Source organism: Sinohyriopsis cumingii, chromosome 1, assembly GCF_028554795.1.
Source record: "Sinohyriopsis cumingii isolate HCF-2022 chromosome 1, ASM2855479v2, whole genome shotgun sequence".
Taxonomy (NCBI): domain Eukaryota; kingdom Metazoa; phylum Mollusca; class Bivalvia; order Unionida; family Unionidae; genus Sinohyriopsis; species Sinohyriopsis cumingii.
The window spans coordinates 157,779,070-157,796,855 of NC_142961.1; the positions used below are offsets into that span (position 1 = coordinate 157,779,070).

Genomic DNA, 17,786 nt, shown 5'->3' on the forward strand with positions numbered 1-17,786 from the left:
GATTTGTTTACCCCCGGAATCATTCGCCTGTGAAGCAAATGGGTGTGCTTTAAATGTCTGAAATGCGATGGGAGCCGGGAATGCCAAAATCGGGTAAATGAATGATAAGTATCATGAATGAAACTAACCCTTATATATCATAACAACGTAATTAGAGGGCGCTTTAGTCGGACCCTGTGCCATCACCTTACTATTTTTGTACAGAGAGGATACCCCTCTTTACGGGGCTCCCATTCTTTTAATTTTGATCGGATAATTTCATGAATTGCGGGAGACGTTTACGTGATAACCTGCGCAAAGGAAACTGTTTTGCTTTTCTTTTAAACTTTACGTAATTGGTTAGAATTTGATACGGCTCTAGAATATTTTTATGAAAAATCTACAAAACGTGTGGTTCATGGATGGTTTCACACGGGAATGGTTTTGCTCACAGGGGCTCGTTACAAAGATAATCAAGGGATGGGGGTTCTGACCTGTAACAATGTGTTATATTGTTACAGGTTAGAACCTATGACTAGTTAGAACCCCCATCCCTATATTTTCTTTGTAATGAGCCCCTGTGGTTTTACTTATGTATCTAAATCTATAATGTGCCAAGAATAGTGTGGTACTTATCTTCGTTTCGTGGGAATAGGGTTGTATTATACCTAGTCCTACATGTAAGACATAGCACATGTTGATTTTGTATAGGTGCCAAAACGTAAATATCAGTGTCAGGTCTTACATGTAGGACTATATTATACTATACCCTCCATCTCATCTGTGTCAGTATACTCCCCTGAGCCCCTGGTAGAGGTATCAACCACAGTCTGACATTTTATCAATAAAGGACAACAAAATCTGTGACAACACGAAATCACCTTATCAGTATAATAAATATACATATATTTATAATACATTCAGGTGATTTATTGTAAGATACTTTACTGGCAAAAAGTCAGACTCCTTCGGTAGCAACTATATTCTCAGTGAACATAAATATCGTTGATACCTGTAACCAATAGTTTGTTTTTATTATTACTGCTACAAAATAGTATAAAACCTGTTTGATACCTTTGGATATGAAATTAATGTAGTAGTAAAAAAGATTCATATAAATTTGTACTTTCTTCTTCACAGATGAGATGTGATTGTTTTCTGTTTGAAGAAAAAGACACCACCACCCACGCCATAATAATTTAAAGGAAACTTTTGATGTTTTTAAGATTACTCATAGTTCAGGCTGTTGTAGCATCCATACCCCCTGCATATACATCTTCATTTATCTGTGATATTATTGTAATTTTATACTGTTTAAAAAATAAGTTAATATTGTTATGACAAGAAAAAAAGCCAGCACAATCCAAGTATGCAATAAAGCAACTGCAAAATAAATATAAATAAAAGCTATATACAGTACTGTATTTAACTTTTCACAGGAAATATTAGAGAAAAATGAATGTTTTAGGTAAACTTTCAATCATAAAAACAATAATTTTAGATGAATTAATCTAAATAAATTCTGATACAGGTAGACATTTAAAAGGAATAAATACTTAGATTTTCTTGTTACATTGTCCTTATTGATTTCATTTGAAAAGTAAGGAGGCAGATGTTACCAATCCCTTTTTTTTTCACTTTCACATTAAAAAAAACGAGCTTTACACATAATGAGGCTTTTTGGATTGGACATACACTCATAATTGTAAATTCTGAGTAATTAAAGCTGCAAATTCTGGATTGGCCGAGGCACATTAACCCAAAATTTCCTTTTATATACCACATACGTTTGTAAAGTATGTCTCAAGAACAATCTGCAGAGATCTTGGAAATGCTTAATTAGTACTATGCGATTAGGCAAAGCCCAGTACAATCAATGGTATTGTTGCTGTTCTTGCTGGCACGGGTGACCATTATAGAAGACATAATTCAGGGTTTTTATGAAAGTATTCTCAGAGGTCTCGGAAACGCTTAATTACGCATATTTGGACGCCAATTTTTGATCCGGGACGCAGAAAATCACTGAGGCAGGAGTCCTCCATACACATGTAATAGGTGTGCGGCAAAATTCAAAGACTTGCCAGTCCTGCTTCAGCCACCTGCTTTGTGGGAAAATGTGTTGATCAATCACCTGTGCTGTTATTTACAATGACAGAATTCAGTGACTGAAAGCCCCCTTGATGTACATACATGTTGCCATTATAAGAGTACATCAAAAAGAACATGATGCAATAGCTGGGCGGCAAGTTCAAAGGCTTTGACTGGCGGCCAAATGAGAAAATGTACTGGTATTTACAGTGATTGAATTCAGAGTCAGAAAGACCCAGAGACATATGTGTGGTCATATATAAAAGTACATCAAATAAACAACTTTAGCTTTCGTTATTGTGTTCATTTCAGAATGTATCGGAATAAGTAGTGCACGAGACTCAGACAAAATGCCATCCATAAATTTGGATAAGTATTTTTGGGTTAAACGGCAAAGTTACTTATATTGTAACGAGATTCAAAAGAGTGCTAAAGCTGCTGGAATTGATAGTTTGGATAGGACAGTAGCTAAATGTAAGAAAGTGTGTGATGCCTAGCTTAGTGTTTGGAATAAGTCCTTACTTGGATTGACAAAATTCAGTATCACTCTGATAGACGAACAAGAGCTATTTAAGAGGTACATTGACTGACCATACCATTCACAAGCATATGTTTTGATAGCTGACTGACCATTAACCCTTTTCCGAGTAAGGTAGCAACTATCAATTTCCAGCATGATATCCTTTGATGATAAAACATACAGACATGTGTTTTAAGATCAGAATCGGTGATCTGGATATATATTAACTGCCTCTTGTACACTATTTCATCATAAAATTAGTTTGAAACTCTAAGTGAACCAGTAGGCCTAACGGGAAATAATGGCGGACTTCGCTAAGTCTTGGATGTACCAGTTTATTTGATTGTCTGTTTTTGTAAATCATCGGGCAAATATTTTCAGAAAAATATACAGCTCATTGAAAGCAAAGCCAATGAATTATTTATGTAGGTTAGAAACATATGGGACAATGCTATGTTGTGGAATTTGTGAGATGCACTTTAAGGTCTAAGCTGTTTTCTGACCTGACATATATGCGAAAATGCAGGGAAAAAACAGCTAATCAGATACTATTTAACCATTGCCTAAAATTACTACAAGGACGCAGACAAATAAATAAATCATAAATTTGCAATCCTGTCAATGGACTGTTGTAATGAAGCTATATTATAGTGAGTGATTACATTACGAAAACCTCTCCATCTAAAAATAGATACACTCACGTCAGTGTTGATTCTGTAGGAAAGAAGGGACTGCAACTTTTGATGGTGGGACTCCTACTTTTACACTCCCTGGACTCCTCGTTTTAAAATCCTAGCGGGACCTCTGATTCTTACACATTGTATTTTCATAAAATGGTTGAAAAATTAGTTTTATTCAAGATTATTTAGTTTTATTGTGTTTTGAAAATTATGTTTATTTCCACCAAATATGCGTTACAAAATGTCCAGTGTCATATATGCTAAATAGAGACAGCTGACCTTTCTATCATGAATACATTTGGTTGTAATAATGTTGGCTCTCTGCGTATGAAAGTGTAGAAAATACGAAGGATGTTGAGGATGCCATTTTGAGAAAATTCAAATATTGATTGCCAGCACCATCTAACACCAGTTGTACTGGCTGCCATGTATAGCCTATCTTGTGCTGAAAAATGGCGTTAAACCCAACAACAACAACTTCTGTTCTTTTAAATGCATGTTTTCCAGCTTGACAGTAGTAGGTAATGATATTTTGTTACATTTTACTGAAAACTGGCCTAACTTATTTTAATGAAACATGTTTGTTGTCCTTTTTTTATTTGTAGCCCCTTATTACCCAGTTGGATCAGTGGACGTTCTGTTTCCTGGGACATGGTACCTTGCAGGGGTGGACAGTATGCACCGAAGAAAGTACGATAGAAAACTTAATAAGGAATCCAAAGAGGAGGACATAGAACCAGTGGTACAAAATGACACTTCCAAGGTACCAGAACTTGCTGAATCTCTCAGTGGCAGATTCAGGCAAAAGGTGTACTGTAACTTTCCATTTTCCAGTTAACACTTTTCATTGGAACAAAAAGAGATACTTTTCCATTTTCAATAAAATGGACACCCTTTTAAAAACACACTTCTAATATATCCTAGATTCTTTCTGTTGCTCTTGAGAACAAAATGATTTTTAGCTTGTCAATATTTAAGCAACTGTATTTTTTTAGTTTCTAAAATTTATTAGGCAGTAACATCGTATTTATACCCATATCAAAGGATATCTTTGATTCAATGTCAAATACTAGTGTGTAGTTTAGTCGTGCTAAATTTTTATTACTTTGTGGTCTTTTGTACACATTTTTTCTATTGCAAATGATTTGACATTTACAAGACAAGTCTTTAGAGGAGGAATGTAATAAATACTACTCAGCATTTTGTTTTGTAATTTACATTTGAAACATGCTCTGTATGGCATAGTAATAGGATTTTAAAAAATCAGTCTAGAGAATGGATCCCTTTGGACAATAAGCCACCTGGCATCAAGACCTTTCAAACTTGCATGAATGATGCAGATGAACTATTAAGTGTCTCCATTTACTATAAACAGAGAAATGGCTTCTTAAAAACGGGTGAACAGAATTTAACAGATAGCATCTTGGCATTGATATCTTTCACTTTTGCAAATGCCAATCTATTATCGAACTGGCATGCTGTTGCAAAAAATAGACAAAAACTTTTAAATTTCATCAGAACTGCTTTGCTGACTTAGACCTACTTGCACACACAGCATCAATACATCTTCCTATTGTGCATTGGGCCAATCATCAATTGTGACAGTAGTTACTGGGCTAACTGTTGTAGCAGTTTGCTGTTAAGCCTACAATGCATGTCAGACTGGTGAGCAATCTTCGGCTCACGTGGGTCACTTGTACCATGTTCTTTTAAAATTCAAGTTGCTTCTGCCAAGTCTCTCAACTATTCAGGACTCAAAGGTCTATGATGGATTGATTTTGCCTTTAAACAATGTTTTTTTGTCTGTCTTGTTGCCAGTTTTGTGGAAAGATATTCTGTATTTGATATGTGTCATGCACATTCAGATGTGAATCGCATTAAACAGGTCTGGCTGAGGTCATGTGAATCTGAACTTGAGCTGGAGTTGAGTTTTCAGACCATCTAAATGTTGTGTCATTTTTTGACTTGGTGAACACAAAATGTCACACTCAAACTAAAGTGTTTTATGATTTCCTTGCCTTGAGGTCACAACATTTTGAGTCTGAGGACAAGTTTTCATCTTGATCCAGTCAGACCTGACGTTAAAGAAGTAAAGTGCTTACATAAACTCTAGCTTAGACTCGTTTTTAGAAGACTGCCAGGCATGATCAGAAACTTGGATCTCCAGTTATAATGTGAAAGGATCATATTATTTTGAGAGCAGATCAGTTTTTAATGGTTGCAAAGCTGAAAGTTTTGTTCGAAATTTTGCAGTTGGGTTTGTATTTATTTGTAGTTTTGCTTGAGAGTTTCAGAACTACACTCTTTGGATATCTACCACTGTTTTGATTTTATCCAGTAGACCCTTGTTACCTTCACTGGTGGCATGTGCAAGGTCCATAAAATGATGACAGCTTGCAAGATTTTATTTGTGGGGGCCAAACTTAGAAAACTTGTATACTGGCCACCATGTATAGCCTGCCTTGTGCAGAATTTTTTGTTATACTCCATAAAACCAAACATTATTATTTCAGGTTTGTGGTTTATTTACCTATCCTGCAGACATTGTTTTCCACATCATTATGTTATCAAGGACTGTTAAATTTCAGCCAAACTAATCTACAGCTTTGCAAGAATAACACTTGAGCTAAATGGTCAAAGGGAGATAACTCAATTTATATTAGGAACATTTTACTAACATAGAATTAAAGGTGGGCGTGAGATTGTGAACATCTCGTTGATACACTAAATGAATGGCCGGCCAAATTAAATAAAAATCTTGGTCAATATTCTGAAAGGTGGTCTCAGTGAAAAGTGAGTCTTTCGATAATTTGTATCAAATCCTTTTTTAATCATAATTTTCATAGCATCAGATGACATTGTAGGCTAAAATTTCTCTCAACAGATTCAGATTTTTTTTGTGTGTAAATAATGGTTATCACCTAATGAGCTTAGATAAGTACTCCGAAGTGTTTCTTACAGGTAACTAAAAGGCAGCATTTGCAAAACTTTCCAAGTAAAATCAGCAATATATATTACTGACAATTAAGATAAAAGCTTTCTTTGCAACGTTTTGTTTACAAGTAGACATCTGTAATCAGATCTTTATGATATTCTTTGATAATGATTATTCAGGGAAAAATGTGAGAAAGCTGCTAGTAGGTTGGTAGATCTTACCAGACTTTTTCTGGATTCTTCCTTCACCAATTGTACCAAACATTAAACAGGTTCTAATGGGACATTGGCATGAAGCCACAACGTATCCTGTGAGAAGTGGAGAGCAGTGGGAAAAGGAGATAAAAGTGTGAAAGGAGACTATTTGGATTCATTCGAACATCATTCACCTTATTGTCCAATGCATTTTGTTATTTTTGGAAAGGAGAATTTACCATAAGTAATCATGTACGAGTCCAAATGCAAACTACACAGACCCAGATCTGATGTCACATAATGCACCAGAAGATCTGGGTCTGTGCAGTTTGTTTGGAGTAATCAGTACGACAAACAATGTAGACATTAATCTGCAGGTACATTATGCTATGGTAGATTAGCCATCTGTGTTGCTTGCATTTTGACTCTACTTAAAAGCAAGTAAATATGCGTGCTCATTTTTACAGGTTTTGTCAGAACTGTGTAATTAAAAAGTTCTGTGATTGAATGAAACTTCTTAGAAAATGAAATATCAAATGAATGTTTTTCAAATTGCATCTATTTTGACATGTTTATCAAACGTCTGTTCTGTGAGAGTACGCGACTTTCTGTGATGTGAAAACAGCTGGCTTTGTATACCTGAGGGCAGGAGAAATGAATTGGAGGAAGAAAAAGATGTGGAATATTATTTATGCAAAGGTAATGCTATTGACAAAAATTACTATTTATAACAGATACATATCCATTTCTTTGTTTTCCCCATAGTTAACTTTAAGAAAATTCATATATACTTGCTATATTTAGAAATTTATTCTTCTGATCCAGCTAGCTGTCATTTAAAAGTCACATGACAGTCGTGTTACCTACTGTACTTTTTATTTTGCACGAAGTTCATATTTATTACAGTAGCTAATTAAATTAGTATTTTGGGGTTTTCTAATACTCTTGTCTCATATATTTTTTTTTGCTTATAGGTTTCTCAATCAAAACAGTCTCTTAAAACTTTCCAGGAGCCTAAGGTGCATTACAGACTGTACTCTAAAGCAGCAATGGCTGCAGCCATGAAGAAATTCAAGGAGACTGGTTGTTCAATTAGAAAAGCAGCTAAAGAGTATGGAATTCCTGAAGCAAGCCTACGACACAGGCTGAGTGGTCGTGTCAACCCAGAAGTAACCAGGTCTGGCCCACCCCCTTTGTTCTCAGCAGGAGAAGAAACCCGTCTTGCAGAACATCTGAAGTTGGCTGTAAATTTTGGCTACGGATATGGCAGGTAAATGCAGTCTGCTGGTTAAAGTTCTCTTACATACCATTTGGGTGCTTGTCTTGTCTCTGGCAGTATTAGGCACTGCTGGATGGTGTTTCAGATGCTTTTAGGTGTTTTTGCTCGAGGCAAATGTATGGATGCGAGTGATGAGAAGTGTAGGGGTTGGGGTCTGCAAAAAGTTGCTGTGCAGATTTGGTTGTGTGAATCATTGAGTTAGTGGTAAGTGTGCCTGAGTGGTGAGACAGTTCCTTGGTTCTATCCTTCATTGTGGCAGTGGAGAGATCTAAGCAATTTAGTGCTTATAGAGACTGCTAAAACAACATGGCAAATTTTTTCACATTTTGTGAAACTTACATAAAATTTCAACTGAACAATTATCAAATTTGTTTTGAGAGACTTCTATGATGGTCTCTCAGGCTATGTTTCTAGCATGTGTGGTCAAAAATATGCATCAGACCTGCCAACTCTTACAATTTTGACTTAAAACTATGGAAAAATAATCATTGCCAAAAAATCCAGATAATTGGTTCATCTGTGTTTTATTTGGATCCGGGTTTCATCTTAGAATTAGTGAAATTAGATAACCAGACTAACTTTACAGCAGCACCCTAGATGTTCTAAACTGCATCTCTTTGTTCATGCAAAGCATCTGCATGATCAAACTGTTGATTATAAAAAATTTAAAAATGGCATTCAGAAAGCAATGGATGTTTAAGACAAAAGGGAATATATGCTTCTAGTAGGATTGATTTTACTACACAAATGTATGTTGTCAATATACAAGTGTAAATTAGACCTAGTTTAAAAATTTTTTCTTTATTTAATCAAAATTTCACATAGTGTTAGAAACACATTTGTTTTACTTCATGGCAGCACATCATAAATGAGTTGCATGGGGGGATGGGGAATTTAATGATTTCAGACAACAAAAAAGTAAATATTTTTGCAATCCAAAAATACATATTATTTTGCATTCATCCTTTTCTCATAAAACAAAATTTTTATACAAAATGTTAGCTAAAATAGGTCTTGGAAATCTTTCTTTGTGCTCTTTGAAAGTTTGGGAAAATCTTCAAATTTGTTGTTGAGAATTCTGTATGAACCCTGTCTGACAGTATGAACCCTGTCTGACAGTATGAACCCTGCCTGCCAGTATGAACCCTGTCTGCCAGTATGAACCCTGCCTGCCAGTATGAACCCTGTCTGCCAGTATGAACCCTGTCTGACAGTGGAACACATTCTTGTTGACATTATCGACTTGACTACTTGAGACAGAAATTTGTATGTGAACTCGATTATTAAGAATCTTTATAATGAGCCATCTAAGAAAATCTTGAGGTGTTTGTGGGAATGAAGTTACATAATGAATTTTGGCTGTATTTAATGTATTTTATATATTTTATTGTACATAGCTTACATAATTTAAACAGCTTTACCTTTTTCTTGTAGTACTATGTGTGCACATTTATTTGGAAGGGATTATTGTCCAACTTTTGGGGGAGGGGATCTTTATTTGACATTCCTAGAACTTTCAGTTGGTACCATATACTGGCTATTTTGCTGGTAATGTTAGGCTGTGGCAGTGGTTAGAGTGTCCGCCTCAGATGCTGGAGGTCATGGGTTCAATCCACAACAGAGACATACCAAAGACTTACAAAAATGGTACTAACAGCTGCCTTTCTTGGCACTCAGCATTAAGAAGTTAGTGTCGGGACTGGTCGGCCTGGTGTATGGATAATGTGACTGGGTGGGACATCATGCTACATGTCTGCAGCATGATGCTCCAGTGCTAGACATCACTAAAAACTATCACACTGCAGACATCCTAGCGATATGACTGAAAAATTGTTAAAGCTACATTAAAAATCCAAGTCACTCACATAAGGCTGTGGCCTGTTTCCTTATCCGGGCTGTCATATACTTGTAATTGAAGACTGTAGCCTGTTCCCGTATGTGCAAGTTTGTGACCTGTCTTATCGAGGCTGTCATGCACTGATAATGCAACTTTTTGGCCTATTTCCTAATCCTAACTGTCATAAGTGGTCATATGCTGATAATACAAGTTTGTGGCCAGTTTCTTTATCCAGGCTGTTGATAATGCAAGTTTGTGGCCTGTTTCTTTATCCAGGCTGTTGATAATGCAAGTTTGTGGCCTGTTTCCTTATCCAGGCTGTTGATAATGCAAGTTTGTGGCCTGTTTCCTTATCCAGGCTGTTGATAATGCAAGTTTATGGCCTGTTTCTTTATCCAGGCTGTTGATAATGCAAGTTTGTGGCCTGTTTCTTTATCCAGGCAGTTGATAATGCAAGTTTATGGCCTGTTTCCTTATCCAGGCTGTTGATAATGCAAGTTTGTGGCCTGTTTCCTTATCCAGGCTGTTGATAATGCAAGTTTGTGGCCTGTTTCCTTATCCAGGCTGTTGATAATGCATGTTTGTGGCCTGTTTCCTTATCCAGGCTGTTGATAATGCAAGTTTGTGGCCTGTTTCCTTATCCTGGCTGTTGATAATGCAAGTTTATGGCCTGTTTCCTTATCCAGGCTGTTGATAATGCACGTTTGTGGCCTGTTTCCTTATCCAGGCTGTTGATAATGCAAGTTTGTGGCCTGTTTCCTTATCCAGGCTGTTGATAATGCAAGTTTGTGGCCTGTTTCCTTATCCAGGCTGTTGATAATGCAAGTTTGTGGCCTGTTTCCTTGTCCAGGCTGTTGATAATGCAAGTTTGTGGCCTGTTTCCTTATCCAGGCTGTTGATAATGCAAGTTTGTGGCCTTTTTCCTTATCCAGGCTGTTGATAATGCAAGTTTGTGGCCTGTTTCCTTATCCAGGCTGTTGATAATGCACATTTGTGGCCTGTTTCCTTATCCAGGCTGTTGATAATGCAAGTTTGTGGCCTGTTTCCTTATCCAGGCTGTTGATAATGCACGTTTGTGGCCTGTTTCCTTATCCAGGCTGTTGATAATGCAAGTTTGTGGCCTGTTTCCTTATCCAGGCTGTTGATAATGCAAGTTTGTGGCCTGTTTCCTTATCCAGGCTGTTGATAATGCAAGTTTGTGGCCTGTTTCCTTATCCAGGCTGTTGATAATGCAAGTTTGTGGCCTGTTTCCTTATCCAGGCTGTTGATAATGCACATTTGTGGCCTGTTTCCTTATCCGGGTTGTTAATAATGCAAGTTTGTGGCCTGTTTCTTTATCAAGACTGTAATTTTCTAACCCTTAAGATATTTTGATGAAACTTGACCCATAATCAAGTCCCTACCACAAAGATCAAAATCATCAGTAATAAAAACATATCGTGCTCTTTGCAGTAACCATGTTTAGTTTGCATAGCTCAGCAACCATGAATATTGGGACCTTTGGTTTTGAAACTCATGGAAAAGCTTGATACATGTATGTAATTGTGCCTTGAAAAAGTGCTGTCCTTCATATCCTTGTTATCTTACACCTGATCACTTTTTTCCATGTGCATTAATTAATAATAACATGCTTGATACATTTTCAGTCATTTTCTGTGTTAACTTTGAGTGTACTTACAGTGTTTTTCTTGCTTTAGTTTGATAGAGATGCTCTGTCATCTTATCATTTGCAATTTTATTTCTGTAATTTCTTGTCACCAGTACAACTCAGACTATTTGATATATTTTGTTACACATTTGGTAGATTTGCTCACTGATGTATTTAGAGATTTTCCTTTGAGTGGGTTCCTGTTTGTTTCTTCATTTTTTTCACAAAAGGTTACTTATTTTGAAATGTCGTCTGTCGTGAAATTTACTTCCATGTTAGACTCAATCGGACTGTTGTAGTATATCTTAAGAAACAAAAATGTTGACAGTTGAAATGATTTTCCTTTTGTTATATTTTTCAGGACCAAAATAATTCATTTGGCGACTGAATATGCTGTTGAAGTAGGTCATAGGGATCAAGACCATCCCCTTACTCCACAGTGGTATACAAGCTTTATGTCACGGAGACCAGACCTGCAAAAAATCCTGAAGACAAGAAGCTTGAATGCCCAGCTCGCTAGGGCTACTTCAAGAGAATGTATCAGTGCATACTATTTAGAACTGCAGAAAATCTTGAATGATAACAACCTCACAGACAAGCTAGAAAGAATTTATATTGTGAATGAAAAGGTGATATCAGCCCTGGATAAAACACCTTGTGACCTACCTTCTAATGAAAGTAATTCTTCTGCCACCACATTGGCAAGTTGGACAAATTTCACTGTGATAGGTTGTGGAAATGCTCAGGGTGGTCACATTCCACCCTTTTTAATATTTCCAGAAGATACGAGCAAGGAACTTAAAGAATGCAAAGCCGGTGGAGTGGATGTTGATGCTACAGAAGCAGGTGAATTAAATAATTTGATAATGAAAAAATATATGGCAAATCACCTGATTAAGTCCATGCCCATGAGGACCCCAGATAATCCTGTTTTGCTGTTGTATGATGGGTATAACTCGAGTATATCCCTTGGACTCATGGAATGGGCCAAGACTGAGGACATCGTGATGTTTGTACTGCCCTCTCATGCTAGCCATATTTTTCAGCAGGTAGATGCAGGAATTTTTGGTTCATTTGAGAAGATCTTTGATAACGAGTGCAGAAAATATTTAAGAAAACATAATGCACCTTTAACAAAGCAAAACATTTGCGCCTTTGCCAGCAAAGCTTACAGCAAAGCACTTTCAACTGAAAATCTGAAGGAAGCCTTTAAAAAGCTTGGCATCTGTCCATTGAATGTAGGCAATCTTCTTATTGATAGTGGTAACTTGAAATTCTCAACAAGTCAGAAACCGGAGCTAATACTAAACCAGGAGGATGCTAAAATAGATGCTGTTAAAGAAGAGGTACTAGAGGCTGTTGAAGAAGCTGTTGTAGATCCTGTTAAAGAAGAGGTATTAGAGGCTGTTGAAGAAGCTGTAATAGAGGCTGTTGAAGAAGCTGTTGTAGATCCTGTTAAAGAAGAGGTAATAGAGGCTGTTGAAGAAGCTGTAATAGAGGTTGAAGAAGCTGTGATAGAGGCTATTGAAGAAGGCATGGTGAACAAGAATGACACCACCCAAGTTATTAATACTTCCGAGCCATTTATCCCAGGGAATGGAACTACTGGTATTGTTATCAAAGTAAATCCTGCCAAGAAGCGCAAGTGCACAAGTACTATTATAAGTGGAAAGTTATCACTGGAGGATGATATGGAACACAAAAAAAGAAAACCAAGTAAAAAGACAGATTTGACAGTAAATACATGAAATCAAAGCAAATTATGAAATATAAAACAGGATTAAATGTGCAATGCCAACAGTTTTGTCATTATCACATTTGAACTGAATTTTTGTCTGGTTCTTTTAGCAGTATGTAGCAGAAGTATGGAATATTAATTTTGTATGGGCTGAAAAACACTCATGGTCCTAAATTATAGCTATGAAGTTTTCTTTTGTCTGTTTGCTTATTTTTTAAAGGTACACTTGCATACTTTAATTGAACGATGAAAATGGCCTTAAAGTGAGGGCTGTTCCATTTAAGCATGCATAGTACTCTGGGAAGGTAGTGTGATTAAAAATATTTGCCAGGGTACTTTGATTTCACAGAGTTCATATTAAAATAATAAGAAAATTTTAAATTGCATCTGTGGGTTAGGACCCCACTTTAAAAGTGCTTTCACTGGGTCCCATGTATGTTTTAATGGAACAGCCCGGAATAATATTTCACAATTTCAAATATTTTGGAGGGAAATCACTTTTGTTTGTGTAATGCTATGCACATCTTAATGTTAAATGGGGTAGTTGGTTGTGTGGGCTGGTTATGCTGTGTGCATGCTAATGTTAAATGGGGTAGTTGGTTGTGTGGGCTGGTTATGCTATGCACATCTTAATGTTAAATGGGGTAGTTGGTTGTGTGGGCTGGTTATGCTATGTGCATGCTAATGTTAAATGGGATAGTTGGTTGTGTGGGCTGGTTATGCTATGTGCATGCTAATGTTAAATGGGGTAGTTGATTGTGTGGGCTGGTTATGCTATGCACATCTTAATGTTAAATGGGGTAGTTGGTTGTGTGGGCTGGTTATGCTATGTGCATGCTAATGTTAAATGGGGTAGTTGGTTGTGTGGGCTGGTTATGCTATGCACATCTTAATGTTAAATGGGGTAGTTGGTTGTGTGGGCTGGTTATGCTATGTGCATGCTAATGTTAAATGGGGTAGTTGGTTATGCTATGTGCATGCAATCTTAAAGTTTCCTCCAACTGTTCATTAGTATTTACTTACTCCCAGTTCAGGGCATAGTGGAACCAAAACAGAATTGAAATAAAACCATAAAGAACTCTGTAATATTTGGACTTGAAAAGCTGAAAGTTGATAATGCTGTATCTGTGAATTGTTTTCTCATTTTGTCAAATTTCTGCCTTGTGATACTAAAAGTGGTATTTACTGCAATCAGTGTGTAAAAGATATGTTGTGAGAAACTAATGTAGTCTTCACTATTTGAGATTGTGATATTTGAGGAAATTTTTGTTTTTTATTGTTTTTATTTTTATTTTTTTAATTCATTTATTTTGAGCCTCATTGGGTCTCATTAGTTGGTGATAGAAGCTCTACCAGCAATACCCATGTCTAATGATGTAGAAACATTTCCCATAAACAAGTTTAAACCTTGTTATGCTGATTGAGCTCATTTTGGGACATGGAACTTGTTTATACCGTGTCAAGTTAAAACAACAGTATGAGACCCTGTAAGGATCAGTGCATGTTTAGGGACTGGTTTATCGAATTGCAGTCAGACATAAGTGGATTGTACAAAAAAATCAATCTTTTTTTATACAGGAGTATATAGTTTGTTGGTCTTTTTGTCAAAATTTAAATCAACATTTGCTGATTAAGTCTAATTTAATTCTTAATCAAGTCATCTTAAGGAGTTGTTTGAAAGATGTTAGTTTTTGGTTTTATTGGCACAAGATTAAAACTATTTTTTTTATAAGACAAGGTTCTAATACTATCCATTTTTTTAAATGTTGTGAGAGGAAATATTTACTTTGTTGCTTGTATTTCAAGTGGTACATGTACCAAATCCTTGTATATGGTGTAGAACTTCTTCGTGCTAATAACATTTGTTTTCTTTAATTAAATGCTCTGTCATCTATCGATAATCTGCTTGAGACATTGCTATATTGATTTACAACTGATGATTCTGATTTCTTTAGAATTAAAAGTTTGAAAGGAAAACAAAATGAATTTCAGTTGTTCATTCTATTTTTCTTTATAGCACCATAACGCAGTTCAACAAAGTAAAGTTAACATTTTTATTCTGTTAATTGAAATGACTTAACATGCAAGTTTAAATGAATTTTACATGGTCTTGATTAATTTCGTTCTTACATGGGAGTATTGCAATAGAAACATTCTTTGATTTCAAAGATGCACATATTCTAAGCTATAATGTTCAGCAATTCCAATAAGTAACGGTCATATGTGAAATTTGAAAAAAGTTAATTTTATACTGGAAAGAAACCTTGAAATTGTCTTTAAAAAAGTGTGTGACACTTTTTTGAAACATAGTAAGAGTGTTGGTTTTTGCCAGAAGTTGAGCTCGAGGAAGCATATTTTGTTGCATCCCACATGGATAATTTAAAACACCTGTACAGCATGGCAACTTTGAAACCATTTGCTGTTTAAACTTATTTCCTTTGGATTCAGATTTTCATCCTCATCTTTCATTTTTGTATTCATGATGGCTAATACTTATAGTTTAAATTTAAGATCAGTGATTACTCTATGGAAAACAATGGTATTGTCTTTACTCTATGGAAAACTGATATTGTCAGTTAGGTACTTAATCTGTGACGATATACCGTTTAACAAACTTATTTGAATAGTTGTAGTCAATTGCTTTGATGTGTGCTTTGTTGTTTAATTGGATTTTCTGTTCTAATTGCTTTCAATCATTTTTTATTTTTATTTGAAACGAAACCACAATGGCATTTATTATAGCAATGCAGGTTTTGTTGACAGCGTGCTTAAATTGACATCATAAATGCTGTTGAGGGAACATGAGGCTATAATTAGCATACATGCCAACCATTATCTTTTGGCGTAATCATTACACCTTTTTTCACTAAATTACACCTTGCGCCTAAATATATTTTGATTACTCTTTTTCGGTTTATCCCCCTCCAAACAAAATTAATAATTTGGTTTCTCATTTTTATTTACATCCCATTAATCCCAAAGACCATATTCTAGAAAAGACGGTTTCTGTTTAATTACAACATATAAGTACGCTTGTCCATAGACTTAGATGCACATTCCTAACAGTATTATGTTCTATATCAGCTAGCCTATTTACACGATACTGGTTGGTTCTACTTTTAAACTTTTGATCTCAGTTTCTGTTTATAGCAGCTGTATGGCTTCGTTAGGAAAGAACAGACTGGTTTTCTAAATTGTAATCTTTGCTCGCAGATTCTTTGTTCAAATTCATATGTAGGTTTTTGGCGCTAAACGTAAAGTCAGATTATTTTAGCCCATGTGTGTGTTAGAGCAAAAATGTTTTTCATATAATTTCACAAAGGATTAGCAAATATGAAAAAGTATTTTCAGAAATGAATAAATAAATTAAATCATACAGCATTTCATTCTAGGGCAGCTTCATTCCTCTTGCAGGCTGTGTGAAAAGGATTTTAATATTGGTCATGGTGGTAAAACAAAGAAACCTTGAATTTAATATTGGTCATGATGGTAAAACAACAAAACCTTGAATTTAATATTGGTCATGGTGGTAAAACAAAGAAACCTTGAATTTAATATTGGTCATGATGGTAAAACAAAGAAACCTTGAATTTAATATTGGTCATGGTGGTAAAACAAAGAAACCTTGAATTAGCTCGTTTTACTAACTCCAATCCTAAGGTAACTTATTTTTTTACAGAAGAACTAAATTGTGGACTCGAATTTTATAAATGCAGAGGCCCTATATATCGAGTTTTTAACACATTAACCCCTGGAGCTTTTTGTCACTTTCGCCTGAAAATCGAGTAGGAAACACATTTTGAAAGCTATTTCTGAATAGATCCGAAACCAGCAAATCCCTGGTGATCTTTCAATAACATACTGCCTTGTGTTAGAAAGGTCATTTTTCTTTGGCTATTTGACTCGCGCATGAGCAGAAGGGTAAAAACTTGAACTTGGTTATTTTAATTTTATTTATTTTTTATTTTATTTTTTGCTAAACAGAGCCATTATTTTTGTATGGAGACCACTCTTTATTCCAAATGCCCATCTTATCCTACTTTTTGCAAAAGCTCGTCTGTTTGGATTTCATACCGGTTTGCCTTAGATCTGAGACCAAAAAGTCTATAATCCAGACACAAACTTGGATTCCGACCAGGAGCAAATTTTGGGTAGAAAAAAGTTGGGTCCAAAAGGTATTTTTATCAGTATTTTGTAGTGCAACTAGATATTACAGATTATTTGGTATCATTGTAAAGCTACATCTGTCTACCTTTCTATAATACCACCCACTTTAGTGTATCTTGCATGACCATGATGCTACAGAGCTCGGCAGTAGGCTACTATCTCCTGACCCATTAAGTCATCGCTAGGGGTTAATGTGTTAATAGAACACAGGCTACTCCTAATGGTAGAAGACTACATTGGTCCTTTGTTCAAACGTATGTTTCCTGATTCCAAAGTTGCAGAAAATATGCATGTGCAAGAACATAATCATCTTATATTATTAGGTATTTAGCAGAAGATACTTAACTTCAGATTGCAGAAGCCATGAAAATTGTGCCGTTTAGTATTGCAACAGACAGGAGTAGTGATTATGATGACAAAAAGTTGTGAGAGACTTTGACTGAAAAGTGCTTTTCTTTCATTACCAGAATTAACAGTAGATTCCACTGGAGAAAACAATTTTTATTTGCTTGGTAGAGCTTTGAGTAAACATAAGTTGGCAGAACTGTATGGGGTTTTCAGCTAATGCTGCATCAGTGATGACTAGAATTCATAAAGGAGTTGCATTCCTTATTTTGAAAAATGTCTGCATCCTTGTTCATATCATGTTGTCTCTGTCATATGATGCACCATGCTGCAGGAAAGGCTGCTGATAAACTTAAAGGACAATGTACTTCATGTG

At 35.7% G+C, this 17,786-nt stretch overlaps 1 protein-coding gene across 6 annotated transcripts in view; it reads left to right on the forward strand.

Annotated features, from left to right (window-relative positions):
* Positions 1-13,090, forward strand: part of LOC149808216 (uncharacterized) — a 79,804-nt gene extending 66,714 nt beyond the window's left edge. For 4 of the 6 annotated variants that reach the window (XM_089974985.1, XM_089974996.1, XM_089975013.1 and 1 more), the window contains 3 exons: positions 3,873-4,075; positions 7,371-7,666; positions 11,522-13,090. In XM_089974985.1, coding sequence (XP_089831111.1) covers positions 3,873-4,075; positions 7,371-7,666; positions 11,522-12,908 — 1,886 coding nt within the window. In that variant the 3' untranslated portion in view covers positions 12,909-13,090. The remainder of the gene's footprint in view (positions 1-3,872; positions 4,076-7,370; positions 7,667-11,521) is intronic. The other 2 variants (XM_089975022.1, XM_089975027.1) reach the window with 2 other exon arrangements.
* Positions 13,091-17,786: the final 4,696 nt, after the last annotated feature.